Source organism: Oncorhynchus mykiss, chromosome 12 (genome assembly GCF_057628025.1).
Source record: "Oncorhynchus mykiss isolate SJ-2025 chromosome 12, ASM5762802v1, whole genome shotgun sequence".
Lineage (NCBI taxonomy): Eukaryota > Metazoa > Chordata > Actinopteri > Salmoniformes > Salmonidae > Oncorhynchus > Oncorhynchus mykiss.
This window is the reverse complement of record NC_143033.1, coordinates 94,815,395-94,828,022: the sequence shown is the minus strand read 5'-3', so window position 1 is coordinate 94,828,022 and position 12,628 is coordinate 94,815,395. Positions and strand designations below refer to the sequence as shown.

General features: G+C 43.2%; 1 protein-coding gene across 2 annotated transcripts in view; it reads left to right on the top strand.

Annotated features, from left to right (window-relative positions):
* Positions 1-12,352, top strand: part of LOC110485264 (sarcalumenin) — a 33,418-nt gene extending 21,066 nt beyond the window's left edge. The window contains exons 2-7 of one of the 2 annotated variants that reach the window (XM_090191523.1): positions 2,199-2,303; positions 3,939-4,034; positions 5,068-5,097; positions 8,404-8,520; positions 9,037-9,270; positions 9,946-12,352. In XM_090191523.1, the coding sequence (XP_090047649.1) occupies positions 2,199-2,303; positions 3,939-4,034; positions 5,068-5,097; positions 8,404-8,520; positions 9,037-9,270; positions 9,946-10,760 (1,397 nt within the window). In that variant the 3' untranslated portion in view covers positions 10,761-12,352. The remainder of the gene's footprint in view (positions 1-2,198; positions 2,304-3,938; positions 4,035-5,067; positions 5,098-8,403; positions 8,521-9,036; positions 9,271-9,945) is intronic. The other variant, XM_090191524.1, reaches the window with a different exon arrangement.
* The last annotated feature ends 276 nt before the right edge of the window (positions 12,353-12,628 follow it).

The window sequence follows — 12,628 nt, the reverse complement described above, 5'->3', positions numbered from 1 at the left end:
AGTAATCTCTCTGGTTCTGGGAGACGGATAGACAGGAATCTCTCTGGGCCTGGGAGACAGACAGGAATTTCTCTGGGCCTGGGAGACAGATAGACAGGAATATCTATGAATATCCTGCCTGCAGCTTATATGAGAGGACTTGTATGGTAGCTACGCAGCCTGTGGCTGAGTTTGAGGAAAGGTGCTTGCAGTACAACTGATGTTGGCCACTTTAATAAATGGATCACTGGTCACTTTAATAATGCCACTTTAAGAATGTTTACATATCTCGCATTACTCATCTCATGTGTACTGTCATCCTTCACTATCTATTGTATCTTAGCCGCTCTTGTCACGTTCTGACCATCGTTCGTGTGTGTTTTCCTTGTTTTAGTGTTGGTCAGGACGTGAGCTGGGTGGGCATTCTATGTTGGATGTCTTGTTTGTCTATTTCTATGTCTGGCCTGATATGGTTCTCAATCAGAGGCAGGTGTTAGTCATTGTCTCTGATTGGGAACCATATTTAGGTAGCCTGGGTTTCACTGTGTGTTTGTGGGTGATTGTTCCTGTCTCTGTGTTTGCACCAGATAGGACTATTTAGGTTTTCACATTTCATTATTTTGTAGTTTATTCATGTATAGTTTTTCCTTTATTTAACAAACATGAATCATCACAACGCTGCATTTTGGTCCGACTGCTCATCTGTCACTGCTCATCTATATATTTTATACTCTGTCACTGCTCATCTATATATTTTATACTCTGTCACTGCTCATCTATATATTTTATACTCTGTCACTGCTCATCTATATATTTTATACTCTGTCACTGCTCATCTATATATTTTATACTCTGTCACTGCTCATCTATATATTTTATACTCTGTCACTGCTCATCTATATATTTTATACTCTGTCACTGCTCATCTATATATTTTATACTCTGTCACTGCTCATCTATATATTTTATACTCTGTCACTGCTCATCTATATATTTTATACTTATATATTCTCATCCCATTCCTTTATTAGATTGTGTGTATTAGGTTTAGTTGTGGAATTTGTTAGATATTAGGTTTAGTTGTGGAATTTGTTAGATATTAGGTTTAGTTGTGGAACTTGTTATATATTAGGTTTAGTTGTGGAATTTGTTAGATATTAGGTTTAGTTGTGGAATGTGTTAGATATTAGGTTTTGTTGTGGAATTATTAGATTTGACCTGTTAGATACCGCTGCACTGTTGGATCTAGAAACAGAAGAATTTCTACACTCACAATAACATCTGTTAACCATGTGTATGTGACCAATAACATCTGCTAACCATGTGTATGTAACCAATAACATCTGCTAACCATGTGTATGTGACCAATAACATCTGCTAACCATGTGTATGTGACCAATAACATCTGTTAACCATGTGTATGTGACCAATAACATCTGCTAACCATGTGTATGTGACCAATAACATCTGTTAACCATGTGTATGTGACCAATAACATCTGTTAACCATGTGTATGTGACCAAAACATTTGATTTTGATTGGATTTGACATCACACAGGGTTGTTTTCCTCAGTTTATACAACAGAACATATCACTTCTATTCATCCTCTGGCTTTGTTATTCACATACTGTATGGTGCCACTGACTGACACACAGTTGTTCATTTCGTAGTTGTTGTTTCTTATGCTTTAGAATCCATTGGTCATTTTATTTCTAGATTGACACCCATCCCTGTAGACCCCAGCAATAGAGAGAGAGATTGAGACAGCGCATTTACTGATTGAAAAGACCCTTGATGTAACATGGTGGTAATTGGCCACTGTAAAGCCTCTACTGGAACGTTTACGACACACAACAGTCAGCACCTCTCTCTCTGTCAATTCAGTTACATTTAAAGGGCTTTATTGGCATGGGAAACATATGTTTACATTGCCAATGCAAGTGATATAGATGTTTTGTCCTAAAACAGGATTTACAATCTCAGGAAGTAGTGCACTATGTACGGAATAGGGAACCATTTGGGAGGCAGCAGCCATAGAGGGGGGTCATACCAGTAAATTATGCCACTTTTGGGCTGTGATTGCAAATAATGTTTTAGCACATACAAACCTTTCCCATTTGCCCCCTACCAGCCTCATCTGTCATGCCAGTTAATCCAGTCCAATGTGCAAAGATTCACTAGCAGAGACTGACTTCAGATCTGCTGTTTCTCTCCACAGAGGAGGAGGTGGAGGATGTCCTGAGCCACATCCTGAGAGACAGATCACACATCGACGAGACACTGAGGCTGGCCTCTGAGGAGAACGCAGCAGAAAACTATCATGGTAAATAATAGGTTAAATATATTACTGAGGCTTTCAGTTGTTCCTGGTCAGGTCACATGGTAAAGAAAAACTCCTGTCCCTAAATATCAAGTATGATCCCATCTTAATAGGCTGTAGAGCTTTAGATATTGTTGACGTTATCAAATGTCATTGTTGAGCATTAGCATTATTACAAAGATATTGTGAGATACAAGAAGACATGCAGTAGAGCACTTTGCAGATATTCACAAGACATTTTTGCACCTGGTGTGACATGGGACATGTACCAAATAGCACCATATTCCCTGTGTAGTGCACTTCCTTTGAGCAGGGCCCATATGGCTTTGATCAAAAGTAGTGCACTAAATAGGGAATAGGATGCCATTCGGGATGCAGATTTGGTTTTGAATTTCTCGTGTCTATTAATTACCTGTCAAACACCAGTAGTGTTATTACAGAGAAAAATGAATATTTCTGTTTCGATAAATGTACTCAGTATGTTCCCTGTCCTGCTCTGATGTGTCATTATACTAATCTATGGGTTAATGAAGCACATCATAGAAAGTAATGATGGGTGATCCTCTATGGGTCTGTGGGTACTTGCCTGTGTATGAGTGCGTTCCAAATTACACCCTAGTCCGTATATAGTGCACTACTTTTCACCAGGCTCATAGGTCTCTGGTAAAAAAGTAGTGCACTATATAATGAATAGGGTGGTTTTTGGCACACACCCTATAGCTTTAGTTAGAGAAAGAAACACGTGGTGCCAGAGCCTTAATGGACCTCTTCTCCATTAGTGCTAATGGGTAACATCGTTAGTGTTAACGAGTCCCAAATCTTCTGTTTTTAATCTGTTTTCCTTTTATCTCCCCTCTCTCTCGCTCCCCTCTCTCTCTCCATCCCTCTCTCTCTCTCTCCCCTCTCTCTCTCTCCCTCCCTCTCTCTCTCCCCTCTCTCTCTCTCCCTCCCTCTCTCTCTCTCCTCCCCTCTCTCTCTCTCCCTCCCTCTCTCCCTCCCTCTCTCTCTCTCTCCCTCTCTCTCCATCCCTCTCTCTCTCTCTGAACTCTCCAACTCATTCTCATTCTATAATGACTTGTTTGTCATTTATCTAACATTTTCTTACCGTTCTTCCTCTCCTGTTTAACTGAAACTCCTGTACTCTACCTCTCTGTCTCCTTTCTTTCATCTACACTCCTTATCTTATTATGTTTCCTTCTCTTACCCGTGTCTTACCTTCTCTTACCCTTGTCTTATCTTCTCTCACCATTCTACCTTTCTTCTTACATGAACCAACTCTACCTCCCTCCCTCTATCTCATTCCATCTACATTCCTTCTTACCATGGACACCAGGGTTCAAATACTTTGACTCTTGGGGGTGCCCAATACCACATTTAAAATATATAGACTCTTGGGGTTGCCCGAAGCCACTTGGGGGTGCCCGACATTTATATTTTTGAGAATTATGGGGGGGGGCTGACATTGATATTTAAATTCATATGGTGGTCCTAATTGTTATGGGGGGGCTGACATTGATATTTAAATTAATATGGTGGTCCTAATTGTTATGGGGGGGTGCCCAGCCTCTCCTCTCCCCCACTGTAATTTGAACCCTGTTCTTACCATCCTCCCCTCATTCTCTTTCTCTCCCCCTCCAGCTGCTATTCAGAAGTTACGTAAGATCTACCACTCAGCCATCAAGCCCATGGAACAGGCCTATAAGTACAACGAGCTCAGAGCACATGAGATCTCAGGTACAGGGAGGGCTTTGCTTAGCACACTGTTTCAGGTTGTTATTGTGTGTTGGCTTGATCTCAGATCTGTTTGTGCTATCATGTCACCTTTTCATTTATTAGTTGACATGATAGCGCAAACAGATCTGGGATCAGGCTAAGTGTGTGTGTGTGTGTGGTTTCCTTGTTTGGGTTGACATGGTGACTGAGTGTAGGCATGTTCAACTTTTTTGTTTTTGTTTTAAAGATTTTTTAAGGGTTTAAAAGTTAAGTACCTTAATATAACTCTTATTGCAGTATTGTTACAGATGTTACTAAGCAGTTATTATAACCCATGTTGTTGTGCATTATAATGCATTATGCATAGCCCATAAGGCGTTAGAAAAGGCATTATAATGCATTATAAACAGGATATTCATAGGAGGTGTTAATGTTATTTTTGATAACATGTCTTCGGGGGGATGACTTTCCCTCCTTCCTTGGTCAACCTGTGCAGACCCAACTGCACTTCCCCATCTTGAAGCAAAGCTCGCCCTCTTGTGGCCTGGCATGGTCTTTAACCTTCATACAAATACTGAACCTCCTGACATAATCAGAATAAAAGGTTTTATAGGAAGTGCTAAGCCATCCCAGAATACTCAGATACGGTGTTAAAAAGGTTTAGAGGGAGCCAGGTGTTATCGAAGCAATGGTTTGTTCCCTTGACTGAGAAATTCCTTGAAGATGTTGCTTTGTCTCTCTCTCTCTTTACTGTAATTTGACTAACTGTCACATAATGAATTGAACTGTGTGGAGTGCAGTGCACAGGAAGGAACACATAATGAATTGAACTGTGTGGAGTGCAGTGCACAGGAAGGAATGATTAATCTGGATCCCACAGATCCCCCCCCCCCCCCCCCCCCCCCCGCCACCTGTTGTCCAGTAACCTTCAACTTCATCCATTATAGATCTGCATGTTTGACACTTCCAGTTAAACATGATCATGCCCCGACATCTCTCCTTCCCTCTCACTTTCCCTCTCTCATCCCCACCTCATCCCCACCTCACCTAACAGGCGGACGAACACTTGGGGATGGGAACACAGGTTGGTATAGTGGGGGGACCTTTGCCGAAGCATGGCACTGGCTGAAGTGCTCACCCCCCTCTTTCACACTCCCGGGACCCCAGCCATTGGTCCTTGGTATGGACCAGTTTGGTTGTTTGGCGCAAACAAATGATCCTGTATGTCACAATTGTCATCAGTTGTGACATAGGCATTTTCATTCACATCACTTTGAACTGCTGTAAACTTGAGCAGAAATCATTTGCATTTCAAAGACCTACTGTAATGGAAAATGAAAGTAATGTACGAGGTCATTTTATGAATCTGATTATATGACTGAACGTTCACAAAACAATTGAGGGACATATTTCCCCTTGATACTAAGTAAATACAGTATACCATTCTAACTCAGCCTCTTAATTCTATACTAATCAATTAATAAGGGGAGATCCTCAATCTGCAGTTACACATGAAAGGATTCCCTGAGGTCTGGTCCATTACAATTGGGATGCTTAAAGGCACTACCCCATTGGATCAAAGATGTAAAGAGGGGTGCATGTGCAGCACTGGCTTAAGCAAAATAAGCAGGTAAGGGTGGGAAAGGGTGCTTCTGACAATGAACAAATACTAGGGCACAAGGTTGTAAAAAGCACCATCAGTATTAAATCCTATACAACCTGGGGAAAGTTCTATACTAAAGATCTGATCAACTTTCAGACTCTCTCTGTAATTCTGACATGCAGATATACAGACAACAACATCTGGTCGCTTTTAAGTGACTTTGTGGTCATCTCCGACAACCTCCCATTACAAAGCTTGCTTTGGTTTGGTTGAAGGCCGATCCATTCCTTTCATAGGTTATATATCCTCCTCTGTGTTCACCTTTCATTTTCCTGCTGGGGCTTGTTTTTCTGCTTGGCGATGAACAGTCACCAGACCTTCTCCAGTCTATGGCAGCAGAACAGCCTCAGGTAGAATACAGGGAATTGGACTGCGATGATACACGTGCCAAGGAATGAATCAGGCCTCAATATTATCAAGTGACTGCAAAGAAATACATAGATTTTCTGGAATCTTTTAAAAGATGTTCCTGTTCTGTCTGTCATGTTGCTGTTCTGTCTGTCATGTGCCTGTTCTGTCTGTCATGTTGCTGTTCTGTCTGTCATGTGCCTGTTCTGTCTGTCATGTTGCTGTTCTGTCTGTGTTCCTGTTCTGTCTGTGTTCCTGTTCTGTCTGTCATGTTCCTGTTCTGTCTGTCATGTTCCTGTTCTGTCTGTCATGTTCCTGTTCTGTCTGTCATGTTGCTGTTCTGTCTGTGTTCCTGTTCTGTCTGTCATGTTCCTGTTCTGTCTGTGTTCCTGTTCTGTCTGTCATGTGCCTGTTCTGTCTGTCATGTTCCTGTTCTGTCTGTCATGTTCCTGTTCTGTCTGTCATGTTCCTGTTCTGTCTGTCATGTTCCTGTTCTGTCTGTGTTCCTGTTCTGTCTGTGTTCCTGTTCTGTCTGTCATGTGCCTGTTCTGTCTGTCATGTTGCTGTTCTGTCTGTCATGTTCCTGTTCTGTCTGTCATGTTCCTGTTCTGTCTGTCATGTGCCTGTTCTGTCTGTGTTCCTGTTCTGTCTGTCATGTGCCTGTTCTGTCTGTCATGTTCCTGTTCTGTCTGTCATGTTCCTGTTCTGTCTGTCATGTTCCTGTTCTGTCTGTCATGTTCCTGTTCTGTCTGTCATGTTCCTGTTCTGTCTGTCATGTTCCTGTTCTGTCTGTCATGTTGCTGTTCTGTCTGTGTTGCTGTTCTGTCTGTCATGTTCCTGTTCTGTCTGTGTTCCTGTTCTGTCTGTGTTGCTGTTCTGTCTGTCATGTGCCTGTTCTGTCTGTCATGTTCCTGTTCTGTCTGTGTTCCTGTTCTGTCTGTCATGTTCCTGTTCTGTCTGTCATGTTCCTGTTCTGTCTGTCATGTTGCTGTTCTGTCTGTCATGTTGCTGTTCTGCTTCTTTCTTCCATGTTGCTCCTCTGTGTTTGTCTGAGATCATTGGCAGTATGCTGCTGCTAAGATATATTTAGTTTTTGTCCAGTAACTAGGCTGTCTTACTATGTTTAGTGAATCCTCTGCCCAGCACACCCTTGGGATGCATCTGCACCCTACACCCTATATATTGCACTACTGAGGACAAAATACAATACACTGACTGCACAAAACATTAAGAACACCTTCCTAATATTGAGATGCACCTCATTTTCCTCTCAGAACAGCCTTAATTCATCAGGACATGGACTCTACAAGGTGTTGAAAGCGTTCCACAGGAATGCTGGCCCATGTGGACTCCAATGCTTCCCACAGTTGTGTCAAGTTGGCTGGATGTCCATTGGTTGGTGGACCATTTGTGATGCACATGGGAAACTGTTGACTGTGAAAAACCCTGCAGCGTTGCAGTTCTTCACACACTCAAATCGGTGTGCTTGGCACTTACTGCCATACTCTGTTCAAAGGCACTTAAATATGTTGTCTTGTTTATTCACCCTCTGAATAGCACGCACACACAATCCATGTCTCAATTGTCTCAAGGCTTAAAAATCCTTCTCTAACCCGTCTACTCCCCTTCATCTACACTGATTGAAGTGGATTTAACAAGTGACATCAATAAAGAATCATATCTTTCACCTGTATTCACCTGGTCAGTTTCTCTCATGGAAAGAGCAGGTGTTCCTAATGTTTTGTCCACTCAGTGCATGCCTGCGCTCTGTGCCAGACATAGAAATGGGAATGCCACAATGCAGGGCATGTCTAACATTCTGTATAGAAATTGCATCACCATCAAACTAATGAAAGCAACTCCGGTGAAAAACTACAATTTCTATAGTTGCTCGTGGTCTAGCTTTGCTGTCATATGCTACTTTATTGTCTGTCACCTACAAGCATGTGCACCATGCAGCCTGTGGTTGAGGAAGCATCAAGCCTGCATCCCATTGGCCATTGCACTGGTTCCTGACCCCTACAGTTGAGAAACATGTTCTCAGACACAGAGAGGTCTGGAACCTTTGCAAAACATTTTCTACGTTGTCAGCTGGCCAGCTTAGAACAACTCAAGTTTTCGTTGACCATCTTATGAACATCGACTTACTTTCAGGGAAGCGTCTCATTCTCTTTATTTGAGTGTAATTGTAGGTAACAGTATGCCAGCGGTTGTTTCCATTTGAATACACTCCCGGTGAACAGGCTGTTGTGATTTATCAGATTAGGTTTCAGACGTACTGGAGTGGCTCTATGTCTCTGGTCTTCCATGTCGTCATGAGTGCAGTGAACCTCCACGGCTCTATAACCAGCATCACCAACTCCTCTCTCTACCTGACAGATGGGGAGATCACCTCCAAGCCCATGGTGTTGTTCCTTGGGCCCTGGAGTGTAGGCAAGTCCTCCATGATCAACTACCTGCTTGGCCTGAAGGACAGCCCCTACCAGCTGTACACAGGTAAGCCCCTTCAAACTTCACCTGGTTTCTGATGCACCTGTTTCTTCACCTGGTTTCTGATGCACCTGTTTTTTTCACCTGGTTTCTGATGTACCTGTTTTTCAAATCAAATCAATATATTTGTCACATGTGCAGAATACAACAGGTGTAGTAGATCTTACTGTGAAATGCTTACTTACAAGCCCTTAACCAACAATGCAGTTTTAAGAAAATATAGTTAAGAAAATATTTAGTAAATAAAGTATTTAAAGTTACACAATAAAATATAAATAACGAGGCTATATACAGGAGGTACCAGTACCGAGTCAATGTGCGGTTAGTTGAGGTAATTGAAGTCATTTAGGTTTTTCACCTGGTTTCTGATGTACTTAACTCTTCACTCTACCTACTTACTCCTCCTCTTCTGCTCTATCATCTTCTCTCATTCTTCTCTGCATCTTCTCCTCTTTCCTGTTCCCCTTTTCCATCTCCCTCTCTCACATCTTTCTCCCGTCTTTCTCTCCCTCTGTATGCCAGGTGCTGAGCCCACTACCTCTGAGTTCACTGTGATCATGCACGGCGAGAAGACCCGCTCCATAGAGGGTATCGTCATGGCGGCCGACAGCTCGCGCTCCTTCTCGCCCCTGGAGAAGTTTGGGCAGAGCTTTCTTGAGAAGCTGATTGGCATTGAGATGCCCCACAAGCTGCTGGAGCGCGTCACCTTCGTGGACACGCCTGGAATCATTGAGAACCGCAAGCAGCAGGAGAGAGGTAAGGCACACAGAGAGCAGGAGAGAGGTAAGGCACACAGAGAGCAGGAGAGCTGAAGATCTTGTAGCAAATTCAGGCGGCAGCACGACCGGGGCTCAAACACAAGTCATTGCGACTGTCAGTCCAACAGCTTTGCCATGGCTGTTTTTCTAAGTTTCATCGCTACAGTATCTTCAGTTCAAATTCACATGAACATGAAATATTAAACATGATCACCTCTTATCATCAGATAGACCGAGGAATTTTAAGACAGTGGTGACCCCTAAAAACCTGTCAACCTCTAAGATTTATGTTACACAATTAGACCTATACATCTATCTACATCAATAAATAATAATGAGTGTTATGTAATAATAATCTACATTCATTTTAAGATGTAAGTCGCTCTGGATAAGAGCGTCTGATAAATGCCTAAAATAGAAAAATTGACATTTAGAATCAATCTAGCCTCATTTGTGTTAAATGGCATGCAACCGTGACTCCTGACTGTCGAAGACATTGGTGTTAAATGGAATGCAACCATGACTCCTGACTGTCCAAGACATTGGTGTTAAATGGAATGCAACCGTGACTCCTGACTGTCGAAGACATTGGTGTTAAATGGAATGCAACCATGACTCCTGACTGTTCAAGACATTGATGTTAAATGACCCTGTTTCTACCTCCTCCCTCCAGGCTATCCCTTCAACGATGTGTGCCAGTGGTTCATCGATCGTGCCGACCTCATCTTCGTGACCTTTGACCCCACCAAGCTGGACGTGGGCCTGGAGCTGGAGATGCTCTTCCGCCAGCTGAAGGGCCGTGAGTCCCAGATCCGCATCATCCTCAACAAGGCAGACAACCTGGCCACCCAGGACTTGATGCGTGTCTACGGTGCCCTCTTCTGGTCGCTAGCACCCCTCATCAACGTCACAGAGCCCCCAAGGGTCTACGTCAGCTCTTTCTGGCCTTTCGACTACGCACCCGACACCAGTCGCGAGCTGTTTAAGCGCGAGGAGATCTCCCTCTTGGAAGACCTAAACCAGGTGATCGAGAACCGCATGGAGAACAAGATCGCCTTCATCCGCCAGCATGCCATCCGGGTGCGCATCCATGCACTTCTGGTGGACCGCTACGTTCAGACCTTCAAGGACAAGATGAGCTACTTCAGTGACCCGGACCTGGTGTTCAAGGAGATCGTGGACGACCCGGACAAGTTCTTCATCTTCAAGTCCATCCTGGCCAAGACCAACGTGAGCAAGTTCGACCTGCCCAACCGTGAAGCCTACCAGGACTTCTTCGGTGTGAATCCGATTGGCAGTTTCAAGTCCCTGTCCGCCCAGTGCTCCTACTCAGGCGGCTGCCTGCTGGACAAGATCGAGAAGGCCATCACCAGTGAGCTGCCGGGTCTTCTAAGCAGCATCAACCCAGGCAAGGCCCCCCCCGGCCTGTCCTCCTGCGAGGCCACTGGATGCGGAGACAAGCCTAAGAACCGCTATCGGAAAAACTGATAGAATACGAGAGAGAGGAGGAGGGAAGAGAAGAAAGGAAGAAGAGGAGGTGTGAAGGAGTGATAAAGGAAAAAGCGGAACGGTGACATTGGTCAGACCCCCGGTCTTGTCAGACCCCCGGTCTTGTCAGACCCCCAGTCTGGTCAGACCCACGATCTTGTCAGTAGCCTGTAATGTTGTTGTTTGAGGAGACAGAGAAGGGAAGGGTTCATTTAGAGGGTTGTTTCTCAGGAGAACAAGAGGTGGTGGTGTGTTGAGGGTTTGGGGAGAGGAAGAGATGGAGGGAGGAAGGGTTTGTGTGTATGATTTGGCAGCTGAGAATAATAGTTGCTTGGAGAGATGAGAAGATTACAGAATAACTCATCTCCCTCCTCTCTCCCTTGCACAACCACAATGAACTGTCTGTGATTGCAGGAAAAATATGTAAAATTGTATAAAAATACAAAATGGTGAGACTGAAACAGTCTACCACCAGCTCCCTTGTATGTGAATAAAATGGGAAATTGGAAACAGGAGTTGCCAATTTGTTTTACAAAATCTTATTTGAAAAATGCATTGCAGCAGGTCTCAATTCTCTGCGACGTTCTTTGTCTTTCTTTTTGAAGTCTGGGTTCAGTCCTTTCCACAGACATTAGATCTGGATCTTTTTTCTCTCCTATGAAGGCATTATAAGCTCAGCCTTTAGGTGTAATAACACTGTCAAGATACCTTTTAACACTGCATGTTAGATGACAGATGGTATTTATTTAATAACAGATGATATCATAGGTGCATGTATTTACATTTCTCACTTTGAACTTTGAATAATGTTCCCTTAAACAACTGACAAACCTTATGGTGCAGTCCCAACAAACTCTATGTACGGTGCTGTAAGATGGTCCACTCTCTTGGCCATCTTTGTTTTATATGCTTCTTCTCGCTCTCAGGTTGTTGACAGCCTGTGATATGAGCAGAGACGAATGAGGAAGCGAGACATCCTACTCCCTTATTTTTTCTGGTTCATATGCAGTCCATGAACTAAGTAGACCAGACCCAGCTGTTATCACATTGGTGTCTATGGGAGAACACCCCTTAAGCAGACCGGAACTGTGACCATTTTTTTCCATGGTAAAAGGCCTGAGTGGGACATCTTCATTTATCCACCATCTTTGATATGAGCAGTGTCTTGAATGCAGATGTCAGGGTCATGATCTTCACATCCTATTGGTGGTAGGGTGGGGTGATGGGGTGCGGGTTTGGGTGTACTCTGATTCACTTCTTAACTATGCTTACTTTGCTGTTGTTTGAGTATATACATTTGCTGGCTTAGTTGCCAGGTCTGTTTGTGCTTTAGCCCTTCTATCATATCGCATGACAAAGTACAAACAGAGAAGAGTTGGCTAAAGCACAAACAAGTCTGGCAACCCATCCATGAATCTTCCATTGTCTGATAGGAATTCAATATTGTATTTCAAAGTTTTCTTTCTCCTTTAAAATGATACGCTTGCCAGCTGTTTAGCTGAATGACCAACAGGATATAAAAGGGAAACAGGTTACATGAATGATGGAGAACCTTCTCATGGTGTGACAGTAAATAAACCAAATGATGTGTGTTTGAGTGTGACATGTATATCTTTATCCATTTCTTCTGCAGGTTAGCGAGCCATTTACAGGTCTTGTAATAATTATGTATCTTTCATCCCCACTGTACATAGTTCAACATTACACGAGTAGCCAATCATTACAAAACATAGATTGTTACACAGTTATATATTTATTACACAGTATAATGACACATTGCAACACACACAAACTAGTGCCAAGAGGTTGTATTGGGTTTTGTGAGAAAGATTGTTGAGTAACTCCCTCTCAGAGGATGCATCCTTTAG